Source organism: Ranitomeya imitator, chromosome 1 (genome assembly GCF_032444005.1).
Source record: "Ranitomeya imitator isolate aRanImi1 chromosome 1, aRanImi1.pri, whole genome shotgun sequence".
NCBI lineage: Eukaryota > Metazoa > Chordata > Amphibia > Anura > Dendrobatidae > Ranitomeya > Ranitomeya imitator.
Window position 1 is genome coordinate 1,206,804,952 of NC_091282.1, and position 25,651 is coordinate 1,206,830,602.

A 25,651-nucleotide genomic window follows, 5' to 3' on the forward strand; every position below is an offset into this window, starting at 1 on the left:
TTGAATCCCTGGTTTGGTGATGCTTTCGAAGCAGCTGGTCCCGGCTGTACCCAACGATCTTCTAGCTTAGGGAGACTTCGCTTCTCCCAGAAGGCACCTGGAATATGCAAATTAGCCTCCTGAAGCTGGAATCCCTGGTTTGGTGATGCTTTCGAAGCAGCTGGTCCCGGCTGTACCCAACGATCTTCTAGCTTAGGGAGACTTCGCTTCTCCCAGAAGGCACCTGGAATATGCAAATTAGCCTCCTGAAGCTTGAATCCCTGGTTTGGTGATGCTTTCGAAGCAGCTGGTCCCGGCTGTACCCAACGATCTTCTAGCTTAGGGAGACTTCGCTTCTCCCAGAAGGCACCTGGAATATGCAAATTAGCCTCCTGAAGCTTGAATCCCTGGTTTGGTGATGCTTTCGAAGCAGCTGGTCCCGGCTGTACCCAACGATCTTCTAGCTTAGGGAGACTTCGCTTCTCCCAGAAGGCACCTGGAATATGCATATTAGCCTCCTGAAGCTTGAATCCCTGGTTTGGTGATGCTTTCGAAGCAGCTGGTCCCGGCTGTACCCAACGATCTTCTAGCTTAGGGAGACTTCGCTTCTCCCAGAAGGCACCTGGAATATGCAAATTAGCCTCCTGAAGCTTGAATCCCTGGTTCTTGAATCAGAACTCTTTAAAGTATGCACACGTTGCAGATTTGCCTGTGGAATTTTCTGCGCAGATTCTGCATCTCTTGGCAGAAAACGCAGGTAAAAATCCAAGCAAATTTGATGCGTATTTGATGCTTTTTTTTGCATTTTTTTAAGCTAAATCAACATTTGTTATTTAAGAAAACAAAAAATTGTGATGCCATTTCTAGCCCAACCTCTTCATTTATATATTTATATTGAAGAATAATGTTTACTCACACAGATAGATAATAGATCTCTAGCTAGATAGATCTATAGATAGATGATCAGATAATAGATCTATAGATAGATAATAGAGAGATCTATAGATAGGTAATAGATAGATATATAGATAGATCTATAGATAATAGATAGATCTAGAGATATTTCTTTTGATAGATCCATCGATCTATTATCTATAGACCTATCTATAGATATATCTATGTACAGATATATCTATCCATCGATATATCTATCTACAGTATGTATAGATAGATACATCGATAGATAGATGGATAGATAGTACCAAGCCCGATGTTTAGCAATAAACATAATAAAATGGTACATAAAGAGTTAAATAAAGACACACAAAATCTGCGTTAGGCTGAGGTCACACTTGTGAGAAACTCGCATGAGTCTCTCTCGCATCAATACCCGGCACTGCCACTGGCACTTGGGACCAGAGCGCTCAGCTGCATAGAAATATATGCAGCCGCACATTCCGGCCCCGAGTGTCGGCAGCAGTGCCGGGTATTGAGGTGCGACACTCGTGCGAGTTTCTCGTGTTACCTAGGCTCTGAATGCAATATTAAAAAAAAAATGGTTCCCACGCAATTTTCTGTGCCAGAGAGGGAAAGCCAGCAACTGGGGGACGATGTTTATAGCCTGGGATGGGGTTAATACCCATGGATCTTCCCAGGCTATGGATATCAGCCCGCAGCTGTATACTTAGCCTTTACCGGCTATTAAAATAGGGCGACCCCCCAAAAAAATGACTTGGGATCCCCATATAATTAATAGCCAGAAAAGGCTATATGCAGACAGCTGCTGATATTCATAGCCTAGGAAGGGACTATGGATACTGCCCTCCCGGCTACAAACACCAGCACACAGCTGCCCAGAAATGGCGCATCTGTAAGATGCGCCAATTCCGGCACTTAGCCTCTCTCTTCCCACTGTCCTGTAGCAGTGGCATATGGGGTAATAGTTGGGGTTGATGCTACCTTTGAATTGTAAGGTGACATCAAGCCGACTTAGTTATGGAGAGGTGTCAATAAGATACCTATCCATTACTAATCCTATAGATGTTAAAGGGTTAAATAAAGACACAGCCAGAATAAAGTATTTTAATGAAATAAAACAACACAGTTTTGCCATCTTTATTGTTTTGCCAATCCATGCGTCGCCCTCGAGCACCTGCAAAAAAAAGAAAAAATAATAAACCAACAGTAAACTCCCTGCTGTCAGCAAGGATTTGGATTTCTCGATCACAGAGTGAATTATCTATCTATACGATAGACTACTTGCTAGAGATGGGTTGCACTTTACCAAGACTGAAAAACACATATTTGGAAGTCGCCTTGCTGCACTCATCAGGGTAGCTTTATACCAGAACATTGTGGGAAGTGAAGCAAAACACAAGGAAAAGCCATACAGCGAATAATTATTATTGAGAACTCTGCTATTAGACGTGGAAAGGAAGAACAGAGACAAAAATATCAGAATAATAAAAATATTGGAGAAAGAGAAACCGATCACAAACCAAGATGTTTCTATACAAATGCACAGGGCAACAAACAAGGAAAATTGGAGCTACTAACGCAGGAAAAAAGATATGATGTTATTGGCATCACCGAAACTTGGTGGGATGATACACATGACTGAACATGAGTCAACAGTGTGATACAGTAGCAAAATAGGCAAACAAAATTCTGTGTTGCAGTAACAGAAGCATAGAGTCTAGATCAAGTGAAGTAATTATGCCCCTCTACTCTTCTTTGGTCAGACCTCATCTGGAATATCTGGAATACTGTGTTCAGTTCAGTTCTGGACACATTTAAAAAAAAAAACTATGAACATATGAACAAACTGGAGCAAGTTCAGAGAAGAGTGACAAGAATGGTGACCAATCTGCTTTAGAAATGTTTAGCTTGCAAAAGAGAAGACTGAGAAGAAACTTAACAACTGTCTACAATCTGAAGGGCTGTCACATTGTAGAGGGATCAGCTTTATTCTCATTTGCACAAAGAAAGACTAGAAGCAATGGGATGAAACTGAATGGGAGGAGAGACTGATTAGATATTAGAAAAAACTTTTGGACCATGAGGGTGATCAACGAGTGGAACAAGATGCCACAAGAGGTGGCGAGTGTTCCTTCAACGGAAGTCTTCAGAGGCTGGACAGACATCTGTCTGGGATGATTTAGAGAATCCTGCATTGAGTAGGGGCTTGGACCAGATGACGCTGGAGGTCTCTTCCAACACCACCATTCTACGATTCTGTGAATGGAAGACAGCTTTCAATACTCAGGACCGTCATTATGAATACCGGAGTTATGGTGTTCGGGCTCAGCAATGCCCCACCTGTCTTCCAAGAATTTGCAAACAATATTTTTTGAGATCTTATCTACACTCTTGTCATGGTCTACCTGGATGATACCTTGATCTTTTCTGCAGACCTGTTCTCTCATAGGCGGAAGTGCTGCAATGACTGAGGAAACCACCTGTATGCTAAATTTGAGAAATGTGTATTTGAATAATCTTCTCTCCCTTTTCTAGGTTATGTCATCTTGGACACAGGCCTGGAGATGGATCAAGAGGGGTCCTTCCATCCTTGAGTGGCGCGTCCTTATGGAGTTAAAAAATATTAAGCGATTCTTGGGATTCGCCAACTACTACCTGCAATTCATTCTGTATTTCTCGTCCCGGACCGCATTGATCTCCGCCATGATCTGTAAGGAAGCCGATCCAAAAGGTATGGACTCTAGAAGCTGAGATCGCTTTTCTCTCCCTAAAGCAGGCCTTCTCCTCCGCTACAGTATAACATTGACCAGACATGAACAGTTCTTTCTAGAGGTAAATGCCTCATATCCCATAGCCTTTTCTTACCCAGAAGTCTTCTACTGGCCATATGGTGACCTGTGGTTTCTTCTCCAATGTCTTCTCTGCCCCAGAGCACAACTACTTGATTGTCGAACGACAATTGTTAGCAATCAAAATGGTGGTACCTTCTTGAGGGAGCAGTCCATCCTGTCATTTATTTATACGGCCCACAAGACCCTGTCCTACCTAAAGTCCGCGCAAAGACTGAACCCACATCAAGCTAAGTGGTCGCTATTTTTTGCCATTTTTTATTTTATTCTGCATTTTCGGACTGCTGACAAAAACACCAAAGCTGATGCACTTTCCAGTTCCTTCCTGCCACCAATCAAGAGGAAGACCCTCAACTCATCATCAAGCCATCCAAGATGGTTATTGTGGTTCTGGTAAACCTGTTCCAAATTCTGCCGAGAAAGATTTTAGTGTAAGAATCAGATAAGAGGCAAGTTATGCAATGCGGGCATTCATCCAAGGTGGCCGGACAAGCTGGGCAAAAAAAGACTTTGCAGCTCATATCTTGGTACTACTGGTGGCCTGTCATGTATAAGGAAATCTTGGAATTTGTTTCTGCTTACCCTTCCTGTGCTCATAAGAAAACTGCTAGGCAACTCCCAGCTGGGCGACTACTACCTCACCCTGTACCCTTAGTAACATAGGAGCATACTGCTAAGGACTTTGTTACAGACCTTCCTATGTATTTGGGCTGTTCTGCCATCTGTAGTGGTGGAACGCTTCTCGAAGATGGCTCATTTCACCCCGTGCCATGCCTGTCTGCTCCAGACCTTGTGGAGAAATTCATTCAGCACATTTTCCGTCTTTATGGATTCCCTTGTTGCATCTTTTCCGACAGTTGTCCATTTCACATCAAGATTCTGTTGGGGTTTATGCAAACTTCTGAACATTGTGCTGGATTTCTCATCTGCATACCATCCTCAATCCAGCTGACAGGTGGAGTCAACCAGATACTGGCCAACTTTCTGAGGCACTTCACTAACGCACATCATGACGATTGAGTCAAACTCTTACAATGAGCAGTTCTTCTATAACAACCACTTGAGTCTTTTGCGAGTTCTCCATTCATTAATGTTTGTGGGCAACTGGCAGGAATTCCTATACCGGTATCAGGTGCATCTGGTGCTCCAGCAATCAATGATCTTACTAGCAATTTCTCAAAGATATGGAAGGGCACTAAGGTCAATGTGGAAAAACTGTCTGTGTGTATGAAGCATGCGGACCAGATGCTTGGATCCTCCTTATCGTCTTGGAGATAAGGTGCAGTTGTCCTCCAAGCACATCTATCTTAAGATCCTGTCCTACAAGTTAGGTCCTAGCTTCATCAGTCCCTTTGAAGTCAAATTAATGCTGTATCTTACAGATTGAACTTGCCAGCCTTCTTATGGATACCCAATTCCTTCCATGTGTCCTTCCTGAGGCCAGTCATCCTAAGTCCCTTCTTCAAGGATCCCGGTGTCACGCCTGCTCTCATCAGCATCGAAGATGTATTTGAAGTGAAGAATATCCTTGCCTCGAAAGTGAGAGGGAGAAAATTTTTCTAATTCAATTGAATAGGAGCCCAAAAACGGTAATTAAACCTACCGATAATTGTATTTCCAGGAATACATCCTGACAGAACACTGGAGGACGTCCTTCTTATTCATCATGGGACAGGAAACATGAGAGGTTAAAATGACCCTCCCCCTACCACCCTTCAGTGCTTTTCAAAGTAACACCTCTAGATGGATGCAAAAATAAGGTTTATTATAACAAATTAACTAGTCATAGAAATGTTACATCACATAAGTATCAAGAACATTCATTAGGGAGGGAACTAATAGTGCTGTCAAGATGGATTCTTGGAAATACAATTACCGGTAGGTCTAATTACCGTTTTCCAGGTCACCACCTGACAGCACACTGGAGACATACCAAAGGAGAATGGTATCTAGCAGAGGTGTCAAACTGCATTCCTCGAGGGATGCAAACAGGTCATGTTTTCTGGATTTCCTTGTGTTGCACAGGTGATAATTTAATCACCTGCACAGAATGACTCCAGCACCTTGTGCAATGCTAAGGAAATCTTGAAAACACGCATGGTTTGAGGCCCTCGAGGAATGCAGTTTGACACCCCTGGTATCTAGGGTGGGACTACTGCTTGAAGTACCCTCCTACCGAAAGCCAACTGAGCAGATACTACATCTAGCTTGTAATGTTTCGAGAAGGTACTAAGGCTGGACCAGGATGCAGCACTGCAGATCTGTTCTGCCGAAGCCCCCCTTTCTCCGCCCACGATGTGGCTATGGCCCTAGATGAATGGGCCCTAAGGTTAACCGGGGAGACTCTCCCCTGTGATTCGTAAGCTAAACTGATTGTAGACCTAATCCACCTCACAATGGTAGCTTTAGATACTTTTTTTCCCCTTATTTGGGCCTCTGAACTGGACAAATAGGTTGTTATCCTGTCTCCAAGGTCTAGATAAATCAAGGTACTTGAGCACTGTTTCCCTAATATCCAAATTATGAAAATATTTTTCCTTCTGATTTTTAGGGAACTGACAAAATGATGGCAAGACGATTTCCTGATTCATATTGGAATTTGAGACAACCTTAGGGGTGAAGGCTGGGTCAAGTCTTAAGACTAGTCTGTCATTGAAAATTTGTAAGTACGAGTTCTGTACTGATAAAGCTTGTAACTCCCCCAACCTTTTTGCTGACGTAATCGGCACTAAGAATGCCGTTTTTAGGGAAAGCTTACTGATATCTATGTCCCCCGCTACATCCCATGGCTGTTTGAATAGAACAGTAAGGACTAGGTTAAGATTCCACGGTGGCACCGATCTCCTAATTAAAGGTTTTAGTCTCTGAACTGCTCTAGAAAAACGACTAATCCAGGGATGAGTAGATAGAAGGAAATCATAGAACACACTTAGGGCTGCTATTTGGACCCTCAACGTACTAGGCCTAAGCCCTTTGTTAAATCCTGACTGCAGAAAATTGAGGATCTTGAGAATATTAGGATGGTCAGTGCCAACTGTCGTCTCCTCACAAAAACTGCAAAATCGTTTCCATATTTTCGTATAGATGGCCGATGTCACCGGTTTTCTACTGGCTTGGAGGGTAGAGATAACGTAATCCGATAGTCCTTTTGTTCTTAGGACCTGCCATTCAGGATCCAGGCTGCCAAACCAAGAGCTTCCGGGTTCTGGTGTAGAACTGGGCCCTTGTGAAGAAGATCCTTTCTTTCCTGTAACAGGAGGGGTTCCTCTTCTGATAACCTCTTTAGTAAAGGGAACCAACTCCTCCTTGGCCAATGAGGTGCAATAAGAATAACTTTGGCCTTGTCTTCGCAGATCTTCCTGAGCGTTTTTGGAATCAGTGCTAACGGAGGGAATGCATACTGTAACCCGTTGCTCCAAGGATGTGAGAAAGCATCGATCCTGCCGGGTTTTCCCACGGGTTCAGAGAGTAGAAAGTTCTGACGTTCGTGTTCCGCTTGGAAGTGAACAGGTCCACCTCCGGCTTCCCCCAGCGATGACAAAGATTGTTGAAGACTTCGTTGTTGAGTTCCCACTCTGTCGGGACCACTGTTCTCCTGCTTAGGAAGTCCGCTAACTGATTTTTGAACCCTTCCAGATATACTGCCGAGATTGACAGTACAGACTTCTCCGCCCATCTGAAGATTTGTTCCGTCAGACCTTGTAATGCCAAATGTCTTGGACCGCCTTGATGGCGAAGGAATGCTACAGTTGTATTGTCCGAAAAGACTTTTACATGTCTGTTCTTTACCTGGGACTGGGCGACCACTAGGACCTTCCAGACTGCATGTAGCTCCCTGTAGTTCGATGATCTCTTGCTGTCTTATTCCCAACATCCCTGGATGTACCTTCCCTGGATGTGGCCTCCCCAGCCTTGCTGGCTTGCGTCTGTTGTAACCAATATACTTGGATTCTGAATCCATGACACCCCAACTTGAAGATTTTTGGGAAGCGTCCACCATTTTAAGGATGTTTTGACCTGAGGAGTCTCAGTTTCTGACTTAGCGAGTTCTGTTTTCTGTTCCAAGACGCAAGGACCTCCTGTTGTAGTTGTCGAGAATGAAATTGGCTCCAACTTACGCAGGGAATGCAGGCTGTCATCAGTCCCAAGACCTTCATTGCGTCTCTGGTAGAATTCCGGCTTCGGGTAAACTGATGGACTTTTGCTATTATGCCCTTTAGCCTGTTCTCTAGAAGGTAAGACATTCTTGCGTCCGAATCCAGTATGACTCCCAAGAATTTTATTTTTGACTTGGGTACCAGATCCGACTTTGTCCAGTTTATGATCCATCCTAGACTTTCCAGTGTAAAGATGAGGGACTGACAGTTGACCCTGAGCTGGACTGTGGAGTCTGCTGCAATTAGAAAATCATCTAAGTAAGGGATTACAATAATGTCCCAACTTCTCAGATAGGCCACGACTTCTATCCTAAGCTTTGTAAAAACTCTGGGAGCAGACGCTAGACCGAAGGGTAGGCAGCGGAATTGTAATGGTGGATTTTCCCCATTTTTACCGCAAACCTTAAGAACTTTTGATGGTCTGGGTGAATTGGCACATGGTAATATGCACTCTTTAGATCCAGAGTACACATTATCACTCCTTTCCCTAGAAGGGGAATAGTTGACCAAATCGACTCCATTTTGAATCTTTTGTATGTTACCCATTTGTTTAAGTGTTTTAAATGTATTATCGTTCTTGACTCTCCCAACGGTTTTAATATTGAGAAGAGATTCGAGTACTGACCTCTGCACTCTTCTTGAGGGGGTACCGGAACAATTGCTGCCTTGTCCAGGAGGTCCTGGATGTCTGACCACATGGGGGATGCTGAATCTAGATGGGAGCTGGAAACCAAGAATCTTTCGGGAGGTAGAGACATAAATTCTATCTTGTACCCCTGTGATACCACCTGTAAGACCCACGGGCTTGTGGTAACTTTCTGCCATCCCACTAGAAATTGTGATAGCTGGCCCCCTACTCTGATGGCGTAATTTTCTCCAGTAGCTAGAACCCAAACCTGCGTAGCTCAAGTCCTTTTTGATAACTCCATCTACCCGGTTTCCCTTTCCCCTGTAATCTGGTTTCTGATTATAACGGGGTCTACGAAATGGCTGAAATCTTTTAGGCTTTTCTTCAGGGAACCCTTTCTTTACATCTGAGGCCTTCTCCAAAATGGTCCGAAGACTGCCCCCTGAAAAGGGTATAGAACAGTTTGTTTTTGTAATGCAAATCTCCTGACCAACTCTTGAGCCAAATAGCTCTCTTGGCTGTATTTGATAGGGATTGACTCCTAGCCGCAAACCTTACTGTTTCTGCAGAAGCATCTGCTAAAAAGGTGGTTGCTAGTTTTAACAGAGGGAGAGATTTTAAGATAGTTTCCCTAGGAGTTTTAGCTGACAATTGATCTTGGAGATCATCAATCCATAGGTGCATGGAGCGAGCGACAGATGTTGGCGCAATATTAGATCTTATGATTGCCGCTGAACTTTCTCAAGCCCTTTTTAAAAGGCCATCTGCCTTCCTATCCATGGGCTCCTTTAAGTTAGAAGAGTCTTCAAAAGGAATTGACGTAGTTTTGGACACTTTAGCCAGCGGATGTCTATTTTAGGAATGTCCATCCATTCCTTGATTTCTTCTGGTTCTAAAGGTAAGCGGAGTCTAAAGTCCTTGGGAATGGTTAGCCTTTTTTCCGCCTCTTCCCATTCCTCTAAAATCATAGAGCGAATATGTGAGTTTACTGGAAAGACCTTAGAAGTCTGGGAACGTCTCAACTTGTACCGAACACATTAGTTGAGGGTCTTCAATTTGCATAGTACGCCTTACTGCTTCTAAAAGTTCCCCTGCGTCGGCAGCAAAAAACAAGTATCTTCTTCCTCTTTCTGGAAACTCTCTACTTTCCTCCTCCGGATCCGAGTCAGAAAAGGACGAGTCCACTGAGGAAACTTCTTCTCTAGGCCTCTTCCTGGATCTTTCAGAAGGTGACGGTTGAGGGGGAACCAAGCCTGACACAGAAGCTTGAATTTTCTCTTATAATGGCTATGAGAGCTATGGCTATATGAGATTAGACGTAAGAGAAGCCTGCTCTTCTCCTACGATCTTGCAGGTGCATGTCTCACATAGGGGTTTCTGCAAAGCTTCCTTCAGCTTGGCCGCACAAATAGGACATTTCCTATTCTTGCTGGGTTTCTTTATAGACTTTTCTGGTGAGGAGACCTAAAAAAAAATATAATTGCCGCTACTAACGTAGAATTTATGCTGCTATATAATTCAAGAGCTATCGCCCTATCACTCACGTGTCCCAGGACCTCCTGCCCTGCATCAGACTTAGATGCGCCCTCCATAGTAGAATGAGGATCGCATGTACCACCGCCCCTCATACCTTTGTTTCCTGATGTGTTGCTCCCGCGCGATCCTGACCGCACCGGAAGTGTTTCTCTATGGAGAAAAGGCACCGCACGCCCCCCTCAGCCGCGAACCGGAAGTGACGCACGGCCGGACTTGAGAGCGGTGCATCGCCAAGAGTTCCCCCGGAAAGGCCGCATGGAGATCCAAGGTCAGCAGAGGCGTTCCGGGCATCGAATACACAGGGGGCGTGACGGAAGGATCGAGAGCCCCCGGGCAGGGGGAAGCGACCCCCGAACCAGGAGCAGCGCTGCACTGGTAGGCAGAGGGACCCTCGGGCGGGTGTCAGCCTGCGGGTGCCTCATGGGGAGAAGCCGAGCCCCCCGATCCACACCTCCCGCACAGAATGGTCAGTCTTCCTCTCGTCCGTTCCTATCCATCATGGGACAGGAAAAACACTGAAGGGTGGTAGGGGGAGGGTCCTTTTAATCTCTCGTTTCCTGTCCCATGACGGATAAGAAGGACGTTCTCCAGTGTGCTGTCAGGTGGTGACCTGGAAAAGAATATTTTTGCTCCACTTCTCCCTCCTCCCTGCAGGGACACCAGAATGTGTACTTACCCGTCTGCGCTACCTGGTGTGTCTGCTTCCAGGACCTATGGGCGGCACGCAGGTCTCTTGGGAGTTGGCTTAGGGCGCACAAGTTCCCCGACTCCTACAGGCTAAGCATGCGCTGCTAAATACGTCCCTAATAGCTGGGATGTGTCTTAGAAACTCAGTCTATGTGTTTCCTGCTAGTTATGAGGTCCTCATGCTTCTGATACGATCCGCTCTGTCCATACTTGTGCCTGTCCACCACGCTGTATCCATACCTGAATCCGCGCAGCCTATGTCTAGTCCGGATACTGATCCATCTGACCTGCACCACTTACCTGCCTAGTCTGAACTTGCACCTGGAACCTGAATCTGTGATCCTGTACTGTGGCAGTCCCATGTTCCTGTCCTGCTTGTGCCATACCATCCCGCTAACCAGTTACTGGCCAGTCCTGATTCCCTGCTTTCCACTGGGAGTCAGCTGTCATGGCTCTGTGGGTCTGTCCTGGAGTAGAACATGGAGCCATGTCTATCCCAAACACCAGGGGCTCTAAGGAAGAGTCAGGTGCTCGATTAGTTACGCCCCTCCTGGCTCTCCTCGGACCATGGCACAGTAGTTGAACAACCACGTGAGTAACAGGCTTACCCATGAACAAAGTACATTGTTATTAATAGATCTTAGCATATTGGAATAACAATGTTATGCAATAACAGTAATATGCATACTGCCCAATTTAAAAAAGTATTAAAAGATAAAAAACCTTGCATAATGCAGATAACGTATGATTAGTGATGAGCAAATATACTCGTTACTCGAGATTTCCCGAGCACGCTCGGGTGACCTCCGAGTATTTTTTAGTGCTCGGAGATTTAGTTTTCATCGCCGCAGCTGAATGATTTACATCTGTTAGCCAACATAAGTTCATGTGGGGGTTGCCTGGTTGCTAGGGAATCCCCACAAGTAATCAAGCTGGCTAAGAGATGTAAATCATTCAGCTGAGATGAGGAAAACAAAATCTCCGAGCACTAAAAAATACTCGGAGGACACCCGAGCGTGCTCGGGAAATCTCGAGTAACGAGTATATTCGCTCATCACTACGTATGATGTCAACAAAATTACCCCTAAACACAGTATTATACCCCCACAGTACCCTTCACATACATGGAATGATGACCCTACTGTACTCCCCAGCAAAGTATGGTGACCCCATCAGAGTACGATTCCCCAACTGTAATTCCCTTAAATTCCTCCATACAGTATAATGAGCACCACATAGTCCTCTATACAGTGTACTGGATCCTGCATTGCCTTCCATATAGTATAATAGTTCCACATAGTGCTCTATACAGTATAATGGCCCCACATAGTTCTCCATACCGTATAATAGCCCTATATAGTCCTCCATACAGTATAATGGCTTCACATAGTCCTCCATAGAGTATAATGACCCCACAAACTTCCTCCATACAGAATAATGGCCCTGCTTGGCACCGCGGGCCAAATATATCCACCTTGCGGGACATTCAAGACTATATACTGTCCATATTTTTAATTTTAAAAACATGCCAGACTGCTTAGTCTATAAGGGATCGTTAACACAAACCAACTGGTGACACTAAATGACCACTGATCTGTAAAAATCTAGTTTTATAGCTGGTTTACACTGGCTGCCCTTGCTACTTAATCGTAATAGATTGCTCAATGTGCATAGGCTGCCATTGTTTTCGGCAGCACATTTCCTGTTTGCACAGGATAATGTGCTGTAGAGAACAATGATTTTTTTTATCAAGATTAAAAAATAATTTCAACAGATGAATAAGCGTTTTGCTCTTTTGTTGGGTGATAAACAGCCTGTTTACATGGCAAGATTATCGTGAAACTAGCGGTTCTTAGGAATGCTTATAACATGATAATCTTTCAGTGTAAATTCCCTTTAAGAATGACACCATATTGTTATAACACAATGAATAAGCCCATTTGTGTGGTAACTCAGCTTTATAGTTTTTATGCTATTTTAGTGCTCCAGTGTAAACTGTGCACATCGGCCAAAGACTGGTGGTCGGTCACCTTGGCAAAAAAAGCAGCAAATAATAAAACCCAAAAGATAAGACAGCAGGAGAATAGGGGCAGGTAGAAAAGGCAAATAAATTGCAGACGGATCCTCAGCGATTAGGTGTAATATCTGATGGGACACAATTTTCTACGGCGCCACCAAAGTGGAAAAATGAAGAATTACATCGATTCCATGAAAATGAATGGGTTATTTGTGTAATGTTGGGTGTTCCAGAGAAACTGGCACTGAATAAAAGACTGTGAGCACATGGAAACGTCAAGTATTACGAGATTAAGTCGCTTCAGGAAAAAGTGGGCGATCTTATCCCGGAAGCGGTAGCTTTGTTACCATCTTTGCTATAATGTCTTTGCTCGATACTTTTAACTTGGCTTCTAAATGAAGAAGACTGAAGAATGAGCATGTTACTTCAAAGTTTCCGAACCCTGAAGCCGATAAAAACGACAAAAAACGGAATATGTGCACAACAAGATCTTTTTGACATTGCTGTGCACTATGTTTGTTTTTTTGTGGCGCTTTTTTTCCAGGCGAAATTTGGCAGAAAAAGACGCCGAGTGCACGTAGCCCAACAGGACATTTAAAAAGGGTTTTGCAAACCAGACAGCTCCTTTCAAAAGTAAGAGGTGGAAGAGATTGGTTGCAATTTTACTGAGTGACCAATCTGAGAAGCCTACACAAAGAGAACAAAGGAGTGCAGATCATTGAGGAATAAAAATAAAAGGAATGCCAAGTAAGGAAATAAAACAACCACTTTATATAGTTTAGGAAAACTCCCTACTTTTTTGTTTCCAGTAATTATTTCACAGGTATCGATTATCCATAACTCACCTGAATTATAAAAGCCATTTAAACAAAAACGACGTTAACTTGCAAAACATAACAAAATCCAATTCAATAAAGTGACAAGGTGAAACTGCAGACGGCTCTAGGTTTACTCATAGAAAACAGTCACTCGTCATCACAAATGTATAAATCTCCTTTTTTTTTGTAGTAGCAGCAGCAGCAGAAGACAGGGTTAGCCTAAACAAAGTGTATCGGAAATATATATATATATTTCGGAAAGAAAAAAAAAAAAAAAAAAAAGAACCGAGCCCTTAAATCTGGACTATATTAGATAAATGAAAAAAAAAAATTAAAAATAAATTAGAATGGTATCTCTATGTGAGAAATCCTCTCTAGATGCCAGGACTCTGGCTACGTCTCCTCGGTGGCCTCCCCCAATGGGGCGTTACGCCTTCATCTCGCCCCATCTTCCTGGACCCATGATTAACCATAGACTCTTAATCCAGTAACTTCTTTTATTCTCTGTGCTGTCAGAACCCCAGTATGGACTCGTCCCACAACATCTCCTCTTCCGTTCTTTGGTCCGCAATCTTTTTAGTCTTTTTGTGTTTCTTGCCCTCTTTGTCAGCGATCTGCTCCTCTTTCTTCTTCTTGTCTTTCCGGTGTTTAGACTTATCCGCTGGACACTCTTCCTCTTTCTTCTCCCGCTCGCGATCTTCTTTTCCGGAGTCGGAATCTTCTATTTTTCGTCTTTTCTTATCGCTGCTGCCGTTTTGTCTTCTGGCTTTGTTGTGGTGAGGTTTCCTGTCTTTGCTTCTGTGTTCTTTTTTGTGTCTTTTCTCCTTTTTGTGGGAATCGTTGCTTTCGTCTGAGGAAGAGTCGTCGTCGCTGGAGTCTGGGCTGGAACGAGGGTGTTTTTTGTGCGGGACGGTTGTTTTGTTGGGGAATTTTGGCATTGGCTTTCCGTGCCAGTAAGGCTTTTCCCAGCTGGGCAAACGAGAGTCAGGTGGATGATGGGGTTTGTATGCAGGGTATGGCTTGGGGTGAGGAAGAGGGGGATATTTGTAAGGGGCAGGGGCACTAGCTTTCGGATGAATCGGTGCAGGTAAGGGCTCTTCTTCCTCACCACTATCAGACAAATCTTGCCTGAACTGAGTTTTTGGTTCCAGTCCTCTCGCTTTCTGTACTTTTATATAATCTGCTAATTCGTCTTGAAAAGACTCATACGTCTTCTTAGTAGTCTTCATTACATTGGCCACGAAAGTCTCTCTGAGGGAACAAAATGACAAATCATTGTACGATGCTGTATGTATATATTTAGGAATAAATATCGCATGCATCCATGGTACGACCATCAGCCCCCTTCCTTAGGCACTGAGTAATAAGCCGTGATCGGCGTCATCACTAATCTCGGCCATTAACTCCACGATGTGCTGATCACAATTGATCATCTGTCGAGAAGCCTGACATTAAGTGTCCAATTTCCCTGCAGCACCACCGCAGGTAAAAGGGAGTATTACACAGTGCCTATATTAATAGGTAGTGTGTGTATTACGGGACAGGAAGCTTTTTTGTGGCCACTCTCCCTCTGGCCATGAGTTGAGGATCCTGAACAGAATCCCCCTCTATTTATTCCGACTGACCTTATATAGTGAACGGTAATGGCTTTTAGAGGGTGGTCCGATGACTTGTGGTTTTCTGTACTGCGGTCAGAAATTGACAATTGCGCTTGTGCCTCTCCATCCTATGTCTATGGGACTAAGAGATACAGCCGCAGCACATTGTTGAATGGAATAGATCAGTAGTGGGACCATCGCTCCTTTCTAATGGAGCACAAGGGACCCCCCTGTCTGTTCATACATTTATTACCTACTCTATCACCTAGATAGCAGAATACATTAGGAGATGTGCGGTATTGGTCACATAGACTGGAGCGGACTCGTTGACTTTTATGAGGAATGTTCCAGGCATGCTCTGTCACCTGCGCAGGGGTGACTGCGCAGGGGGAGGAGAAGGTGAGCTGAATACTATAGATAGGTATGTGGATAAAGGAAAAAAAATACCAAAAATAAACCCCATCCATACAGTCCATTATCAGGAGATGACTCCTGATGAATATTACATACTTGATTTGGTGCTTGTTTCCTTGCATGTGGGACTGTAACATCTCTATGGAGGTGAGGGTAATGCTGCAGATCGGACACACAAATATTCCTTCGCCTGTTGGTGGGAAAGACCATGGGAAACACATTGACACTGAGTAACTCGAAAACAAACTGCAGGAGTTAATTTTTCCAGTTATCCGCAATTCACTGAAAAGGACGTCAAACCTCCCCCCCCCCCAAAAAAAAAAAAAAATCAGGCCGTACTTCCCAATAACCGGTCACAGTACCAATGCAGTGCAGGATGCTGCCGTCCATGATGGGGGGATTCAGCACCCACATGTCTCTGCCTCCTGTAGTATATTGGTCTTGTGACCAGGTAATGGTAATTATGGATTTTTTTTCTGGGATTTCTAGTTATTAACTTAAGCTGGAGGCATATACGACCGATTCAAGCGAACACTGCAGATACAAGGTAAGACCCCGTGCAGAATCCAAGGGGTCCCGCACTAGATATAGAGTTATATCGGCTCTCTTGGAGGGTCTAGTATCCTATAGATCGCCCATCTTACTGCATACAATACTTTATTTCCCCTACAGAAACTGATTGCTTAACAAGAACCCCCCTATGTCTCCTTCTCAACAGGCACAGGGTACGGACACTTTTGTAAGTCGCACTGCTCAATGTTTGTATGGCGCGTGAAGACGCACTCGACATATACAAACTCCTTCCAGACGGTGGAACTACCTGTGCACCATTTGTCCTTACCCCCAGTGTCTATAGGAACCCCAGTCTCCCCCATCTCTTCCATCATTTTTCTGCGGGCCTCGTTGCGGGCGTGCTTTTTCCCGTTGTAGTGCTGCTGGGCCACCAGCGGCTTGTTGAAGGAAGCGCAGCAGAGCTTGCAGTACTTGTTCGGGTCGCTCAGGTCAATGGCGTTATCTCCGCAGGGAGGTTCTGCGCTCACGTCCTGCTGGTTGGATTTCTCTGCCAGAGGAGACAATGTGGCATCGGACTCGGCAACAGCTGCAAACGGGAAAAGCGACAGCTGAGACAACAAATGGCAGCACAGCTGTACAGACAAGACGGGCTGTGTTCCCCCAAAACCAGGACTGCACCAGATGACATCCTTTATTAACGGATGATGCCCACTGCTTTATCAATAAAAAACATACCCGTCAAAGTAATATCATTACCGCCTGCTATTTTCCCCCCTTATGATTATGAAGAAACCAAATGCGTACATGTATTTTCTGCTTTCTTACTTTTGTGCCATAAAATCCATATTTATAAAAACCGTCATAGTTTGTGTCATATTGCGAGAGCTAGAATTTTTATTTATTTTTCTCTATCAAAAGAGTTTACTGCGGGCTGATGTTTTTATTGGATTGGCAAATACCTTCATTGTACACAAATTCTTTCTCCTAGAGGCGAGTGGAGGCAACACCCCGGTCCGGCGGCCACGTTGGTAACCCCAGCGAACAACCTCCAACTTGATGGCATCCTTGGCGCCTCTTCTGACTAGTAGGTTGCCACCATGGTCTAATCAGAAGAGGAGCCGCGAATGATGGCATGGCTCTAGACCGGAGTCGGGTGCGGGCGAACAACGCGGCCACGGGATCGGGATCTTGTGAATAATACCTGTGCAAATTTTTTTCCTGATCTGATAAGTTTGGTACGTAAATCAGTGCATGAAAAATGAAGATCTGGCTGTTTTGCCAGCTCAGACTGGATGCTGTTGTAGCAAACGCTCAGCTGCGAGAAGTCTGTGCTGCTTCAGTGCGTTAACAAGAATATTTTCATTCCCTGACAACAAGCACAGATCTAGACAATGGTAATGAATTTGTTAGGATTCTTCCCTGTAAGCCAAAAATCATCCGATCCTTGATCCTTCAGAGGTTGGACACCACTGGCTGGCCGGTGGAGCGGTACATCTTCACATCAGAGTTACACGTGTCCCTCTGGCAGATATCCGTGCTGCACCCGTGTCCTCACCTGTTTCTGTCTGGGCATTCAGCTCAGAACCCGTCACCAACTCATAGTTTTCTCCGTTCATCTGCCGCAGCTTCTTGGTGTGAATCTTCCCTATGTAATGTGACTGGGCGACGACTGGCGAGCTGAACACCATGTTGCAGAGACTGCAGAACCTGTTCTTGTCCTGAGATGAGTCTTTCTCCACCTAAATGGATCATAATGGGATCATAATGGGGCTGTTACAGTGCACGTGTCACCAAATCTTCTAGTACAAGCTCTATACAGTATTAAACTGATGAGGCCGGTGTACTAACTCTGCCATAATGGCTTCAAGATCCATTTTGAAAGTCTTCCTCCCTGACAATTCATAAGAGCATTTAATAATTGCAATCTGACCTGCATTGTCAATGCAAGTACACCAGCCTCATCAAGTCAAAGAGTTTGTATTGTGAAATTTGGTGACAGATTTGCTTTAAAAATATATATATACAAAAGGAGACAACATGAACAAGGTACCATTGTAATGGTAGAAATAAACACGGCCGTTGTGCCCTGGATATAAAACTTCACCAGAGTCACACATTCATCACTGATCCTGTCTAACTGCAGGGACTCCCATCGTTTGCAAGCACGACATGAAAATATCCATCTCAGTGAATCAACAAAAGTGTCTAATTAGGTGCAGGGGTGATTAAAGCACAACTGATCATCTTGCCTAGTCTTTTTAAAGGACACATAATCTCTGTTATTGGGAAGCAAGTGATAACATGAAGAAAAGTTCCTGAGTCCTCTCCTGGGTCAATAATCAGGGAAGAAATGACAGTAACAGGCTGTGATACATATGATGGGTGAAAACCAAAAGAAAAGTTCCTGAGTCCACTCCTGGGTCAATAATCAGGGAAGAAATGACAGTAACAGGCTGTGATACATACGATGGGTGAAAACAAAGAAAAGTTCCTGAGTGATCTCCTGGGTCAATAATCAGGGAAGAAATGACAGTAACAGGCTGTGATACATACGATGGGTGAAAACATAAAGAAAAGTTCCTGAGTCCTCTCCTGGGTCAATAATCAGGGAAGAAATGACAGTAACAGGCAGTGATACATACGATGGGTGAAAACAATGAAAAGTTCCTGAGTGATCTCCTGGGTCAATAATCAGGGAAGAAATGACAGTAACAGGCTGTGATACATACGATGGGTGAAAACATAAAGAAAAGTTCCTGAGTCCTCTCCTGGGTCAATAATCAGGGAAGAAATGACAGTAACAGGCTGTGATACATACGATGGGTGAAAACATAAAGAAAAGTTCCTGAGTCCTCTCTGGGGTCACTATTCAGGAAACAAATTACAGTAACAAGGTCTGGATACATAAGAAGGGTGATAAAGAAAAGTTCCGTAATCCTCTCCAGGGTCACTTATTCAGGGAGGAAATGAGAGTAACAGGCTATGACATGTAAGAAGGGTGAGAACCAAGAATAGTTCCTTAATTATTAAGGGAAAAAATGACCGTAACAAGCTAAGAAGGGTGCTCACATAAAGAAAAGTTCCTGAGTCATTTGTTAGGGAAGAAATTACAGTAACAAGCTATGACACGTAAGAAGGGTGATAACATATAGAAAGGTTCCTTAATCTTCTCCGGGGTCACTATTAAATGAAGAAATGACCGTACGAAGCTATGATACATAAGAAGGGTGATCACATAAAGAAAAGTTCCTGAGTCACTAGTCAGGGAAGAAATTACAGTAACAAACTATGGGTGATAAAGAAAAGTTCCTTAATCGTCTCAGGGGTCACTCGTAAGAGAAGAAATGACCATAACAAGCTATGATACATAAGAATAGTGATAACATAAATAAAAGTTCCTGAGTCGTCTCCTGGGTCATTGTTCAGGGAAGAAATGAGAGTAACAGGCTGCGAAGCATAAGGAGGGCGATAACGCGAAGAAAAGTTCCTGTACATTCTCCCTGAAGTCTGTCCAGGGGAGATGTGACAGTAACAAGCTGTTTTAGGTAAAAGGAGTGATGACAAAGAAAAGTTCCCGAGTCCTCTCTGAGGTTACTGGAGGCTAGAAGGGAGCGATAACAAGAAGGGTGATAGCATAATGAAAAGCTCATGTTTTCATTTCCCTCCTCAATGGTAACTGGAGTTGTACAGAAGAGAGGTGACTGTACTAGGCTATTATAAACAAAAGAGGTGATAACATGAAGAAGAGCTTCTGCATGGCTCTGCAGCTCATGAATACTCAGGACTCGGCAGCACATTCATTACATTGAGAGCACTCCAGCCTCAGCTCTCACTGCAGCACATGATCAGTGCTTTTATAAAAAAAAAAAACACCACTGCACCCTACAAAAGTGACCAGGCGCTGAAATTGGGGTCTCTGATACTAATTTACCCTTGTCTCCAGGCTGCAGTTTATTTAAAAAAAACAAACCCGAACTTTTCTCACCCATCCCAGGTCCACCGCAGCTCCCGGTGTCTGTTATTGTCTGCAGCGCTGACTTCACGTCGACAGACCTGAAGTATCTGAGCCCGTCGTCACTCCGATTGGCGGCAGCGCTGTCGACGTGACATCAGCACTGCATCCCTTTAACATCTTGCAGTTCTTTCATGTCCATAGTTTATAGGTCAATTCTCTTATAATAATAATTTTAAGAAAAGTTTAGCAAAGCCCGAAGACGAAAACTTACATGAAACTCCACATGATCCACTTTATGCTTCTTCTTGTAAGTCAATTCCTCCAGCTCTTCTTTCAGGAAATAGAGACGGACCTTTTGAGCGTGCCTCTTACCCTGCGGCAGAGAAAACATTCCACGGGGAATTAGTGAGGTTTTTGTCCCATCTTAAAGGGGTGTAAGGCATTCCACGGGGAATTAGTGAGGTTTTTGTCCCATCTTAAAGGGGTGTAAGGCATTCCAAGGGGAATTACTGAGGTTTTTGTCCCATCTTAAAGGGGTGTAAGGCATTCGAAGGGGAATTAGTGAGGTTTTTGTCCCATCTTAAAGGGGTGTAAGGCATTCCAAGGGGAATTAGTGAGGTTTCTGTCCCATCTTAAAGGGGGTGTAAGGCATTCCAAGGGGAATTAGTGAGGTTTCTGTCCCATCTTAAAGGGGTGTAAGGCATTCGAAGGGGAATTAGTGAGGTTTTTGTCCCATCTTAAAGGGGGTATAAGGCATTCCAAGGGGAATTAGTGAGGTTTTTGTCCCATGTTAAAAGGGGTGTAAGGCATTCCAAGGGGAATTAGTGAGGTTTTTGTCCCATCTTAAAGGGGTGTAAGGCATTCAAAGAGGAATTAGTGAGGTTTTTGTCCCATCTTAAAGGGGGTGTAAGGCATTCGAAGGGGAATTAGTGAGGTTTTTGTCCCATCTTAAAAGGGGTGTAAGGCATTCGAAGGGGAATTAGTGAGGTTTTTGTCCCATCTTAAAGGGGGTGTAAGGCATTCGAAGGGGTATTAGTGAGGTTTTTGCCTCATCTTAAAAGGGGTGTAAGGCATTCGAAGGGGAATTAGTGAGGTTTTTGTCCCATCTTAAAGGGGTGTAAGGCATTCGAAGGGGAATTAGTGAGGTTTTTGTCCCATCTTAAAGGGGTGTAAGGCATTCGAAGGGGAATGAATGAGGTTTTTGTTTCATCTTAAAGGGGGTGTAAGGCATTCGAAGGGGTATTAGTGAGGTTTTTGTCCCATCTTAAAAGGGGTGTAAGGCATTCGAAGGGGAATTAGTGAGGTTTTTGTCCCATCTTAAAGGGGTGTAAGGCATTCGAAGGGGTATTAGTGAGGTTTTTGTCCCATCTTAAAGGGGTGTTCCAGACTTACTCTATATCAATATCAGATAGTTGGGGGTCCATCCAACACCCGCTACCCCCTGAACAGTCAGCTGTTTACAGCGCCAGGTGAAGCGCCGTTCCTACTGAAGTGAATAGGGGACGGGCTGCGCGGGGAACGGTACTAAGTGTTGGACCCTCACCGACCACACATTTTAAACATGCCTCTGGTTTGGGTGAATTCAGTGTTTTTTTAATTTTTTTCTTTTCACCTGTGCTTTTCCGTTCCTACAATATGGCCCCCTCTTCCTTTTTGTGCCCTTCATGTAAATATACTATTGATAGCCAAGGGGGCGTGACCCGCAAGAAGACATGGAAAATCACACTGCTGTGATAAAAAAAAAATATATATTTTTATAAAAGGTACAAAAATGAAAAAGTGAGAAGACGGATACAAAAAGTTAGATTCAGGGGCATCAGAAGTATTTACACGTAGTTATGGCAAGTGCCAGGTCCTCTTTAAAGGGGTGTTCCCATCTGGAAAAATGATGGCATAAAGCTGGGATATGCCGTCAGTGATTAGCTGGGGGGCATCTTCTGAAGCCCCCCACAGATCCTGAGAATGTGGGGGACGCAGAGCTGTTTTGCTGATGCAACCCTTTTACAGATCATCCCGGGACAATGCCAGGGAGCTGCAGCACAGCCTGTATGCGCAGCACCGCGGCCCCCTCATTCTCAGGATCGGGGGCGGAGGTCACTACCAGGAAACTGGAAAGGGAGGCCAAATGTGCCAACTGGATTAGTGAGGTGGAGTTTGGGGTGTGCAATATTTACTATTTGATTGGAGAAGGACACGCTGTTGCAACTACCGGACGAAGCGCTAATCTGACTACTAGGGTGAGAAGGGGGGATAAAACCTACAGTGGCCTGTAAGGCCAAACTCAAAGCTGATTGGAAAGCATTTTCTGGGAGAAAATAAAATCTGTAATTTTTTTTTTTTTTTTGAATGATCAATTATTATTCTACAATTGTGTTCATTAGAGTGTGGGGCTGGACTATAAGATACACTAAATTATTAAATCTCCCTTGTAAGGGCAGAGACACTATATCAAAGCCCATAAAACATTACCGCAAAATCTGCTTTGTATTTATATTTTTTTTTTCATGTATTTTATTAGACCCTTGATTTTTGGGTGCCAAATTTAAGGAATTTTGCCACATTTACAGCATGCATTATAATCCAAAGCCAATAATAACATGGCAGACTCGAAAGCCCAGAAAACGTTCGATTGTATAGACCGTACCTCGTAATGGGCGTTTCTGTGGGCTTCAAATTGTAAGACCGCCCCGCACACCCGACAGAAGGTGTCTGTAAAAAGTTCCCTTTTAGTTTTTTCATCCAGTTCTATTTCTGTGAAAAGAGAATTAAAAAAAAAAACATTCGGCAAATTAGATAGATCAAAGGTAACATGTCCTCCCTACTCTTCATTATATATCACTTCTTTGCAGGTCTGGTTGCCATGTGAAATGGACAACGGCTTCTTCCCCCCCCCCCCCCCCCGTCAGACATGTCACCTATGTGCTGTCATTCGGGTTCCCATCAATGAAGAATTAAAGAAAAAAACAGATCTTATCACATGAGTCTACTTCTTTCTCCACTTATGAGCCACCTTTCTTCCCCCCTGAAGTCATCAGCCAATCTAAAACACAGCTAAAAATCCTTAAGAGACCGGGTGGACCTTCCCATACTGAGGGATCAGATTACACACTGACCATATAAGACTATGGAGGGAGGATGGGGGTCGCAGCTGAGACACAAGACAGTGCTGCAGCTTTCTAGTCAGGGTAACATCTCAGACTCACTGCTCGGTGCTGCTGTATAATGTCCTCTGTTTCGGACCAGGAGCTACATAAAGACAGGAGAGCAGGAATCCCTATAAAGACAGGAGAGCAGGAATCCCTATAAAGACAGGAGAGCAGGAATCCCTATAAAGACAGGAGAGCAGGAATCCCTATAAAGACAGGAGAGCAGGAATCCCTATAAAGACAGGAGAGCTGGAATCCCTATAAAGACAGGAGAGCAGGAATCCCTATAGAGACAGGAGAGCTGGAATCCCTATAAAGACAGGAGAGCAGGAATCCCTATAAAGACAGGAGAGCAGGAATCCCTATAGAGACAGGAGAGCAGGAATCCCTATAAAGACAGGAGAGCAGGAATCCCTATAAAGACAGGAGAGAAGGAATCCCTATAAAGACAGGAGAGCAGGAATCCCTATAAAGACAGGGGAGCAGGAATCCCTATAAAGACAGGAGAGCAGGAATCCCTATAAAGACAGGGGAGCAGGAATCCCTATAGAGACAGGAGAGCAGGAATCCCTATAAAGACAGGGGAGCAGGAATCCCTATAAAGACAGGAGAGCAGGAATCCCTATAAAGACAGGGGAGCAGGAATCCCTATAGAGACAGGAGAGCAGGAATCCCTATAAAGACAGGAGAGCAGGAATACCTATAAAGACAGGAGAGCAGGAATCCCTATAAAGACAGGAGTGCATGAATCCCTATAAAGACAGGAGAGCAGGAATCCCTATAAAGACAGGGGAGCAGGAATCCCTATAAAGTCAGGAGAGCAGGAATCCCTATAAAGACAGGGGAGCAGGAATCCCTATAAAGACAGGGGAGCAGGAATCCCTATAAAGTCAGGAGAGCAGGAATCCCTATGTAGACAGGAGAGCAGGAATCCCAATAAAGACAGAAGAGCAGGAATCCCTATAAAGACAGGAGAGCAGGAATCCCTGGCATTCTGTGTGCTGATCATGGGAGACACCAGCAGCTGTCCAATACCTACCAGCTGAGACACAACTGAAAATAGGCGGTAAAGTCTACGAGGGGAAACCCGGTGATAAATGCAGGATACAAGTTATATAACGGCCCGAAATAGTGTTGTTCCTCATGTACACACACATATTATTCTGAAGAGTCACCTAAAACTATGGGTAGATGTGCAGTACCAAGCACCGGCCACAACAAGTAGACGGCCAGCTCTGCAAGTGAGCACCTCCGACTGGTGGGGGCAGCCGATAACAGCTGATCGGCGGGGGTGCTGGGTGTCAGACCTCAACCGATCAATGATGACCTATCCCAAGGATAGGCCACTATTGGAAAATTAGTGGACAACCTCTTTAAAAAATTGTAATGGGGAGCTAAAGGGTTGGTCCCCTTGCACCAATCTCATTTTGCCAGCTCACGTCTAGAAAACAAACAAACTGAGCTTTACTTGACCAATGCTGCCTGCTGTCTGGCTGCAGTGGTGAGGTCAAGTTGACAACGCTGCAGCTAATCACTGAGCTCAATGGCACGTACCATATACGTCAGCAGAGACGAGATAAGCGATTGGTTGCAGCTAAACCACAGAGATGGGCAGGAACACAACCCTGGACCTGGGGAGGGTCAGTTTGTTGAAAGGGCACAATTGCCTCTCTAGGTAGTAAGTATATTTGCTGTAACTTATTTCCTATCTTTTTCCATCATCGAAAATGGAACTCTGACCTCATTCACATGTCCGTGAAACATGGTCTGAGCACGGACCGTGATAATTGGATCTTACGTGGATCTCCTGACCTGAACTAATATTCTCTGGTGCCTATACTCTGCACAATATGAGGCAGGCAGTGGGTTGTCTGAAGTCTTTGGTGCCTATAGCTCTACACGATGTATGAGGCAGGCAAATTGTTGTCAGAGGTCCCTAATGCCTAAAGCTCTGCAAGACATAAGAGGCAGGCAGTGGGTTGTCAGAAGTCTCCGATGCCTATAGCTCTGCACAACGTAAGAGGCAGGCAGTGGGTTGTCAAAGTCTCCGATGCCTATAGCTCTGCACAACGTACGAGGCAGGCAGTGGGTTGTCAGAAGTCTTTGGTGCCTATAGCTCTGCACGATGTATGAGGCAAGCAGTGTTGTCAGAGCTCCCTGATGCTTATAGCTCTGCAAGATACAAGAGGCAGGCAGAGGCTTATCGAAGTCTCCAGTGCCTATAACTCTGCAATACATAAGAGGCAGGCAAAGGGTTGTCAGAAGTCTCCCGATGCTTATAGCTCTGCACAACGTACGAGGCAGGAAGAGTGTTGTCAGAAGTCTCTGGTGCCTGTAACTCTGCAATACATAAGAGGCAGGCAGAGGATTGTCAGTAGTCTCTGATGCCTATAGCTCTGCACAATGCACTAGGCATGCAGAGGGTTCTCCGAAGTC

The 25,651-nt window shown here is 44.5% G+C and overlaps 1 protein-coding gene across 1 annotated transcript in view; it reads right to left on the minus strand.

Moving 5' to 3' along the window:
- Positions 1-13,519: 13,519 nt before the first annotated feature.
- KRCC1 (lysine rich coiled-coil 1) overlaps positions 13,520-25,651 on the minus strand; it is a 32,812-nt gene continuing 20,680 nt past the window's right edge. Inside the window, exons 2-7 of the mRNA XM_069744939.1 lie at positions 22,714-22,820; positions 20,341-20,442; positions 17,670-17,853; positions 16,443-16,700; positions 15,698-15,791; positions 13,520-14,840 (exon numbers count right to left, since the gene is read on the minus strand). Of these exons, the coding sequence (XP_069601040.1) occupies positions 14,102-14,840; positions 15,698-15,791; positions 16,443-16,700; positions 17,670-17,853; positions 20,341-20,442; positions 22,714-22,820 (1,484 nt within the window). The 3' untranslated portion in view covers positions 13,520-14,101. The remainder of the gene's footprint in view (positions 14,841-15,697; positions 15,792-16,442; positions 16,701-17,669; positions 17,854-20,340; positions 20,443-22,713; positions 22,821-25,651) is intronic.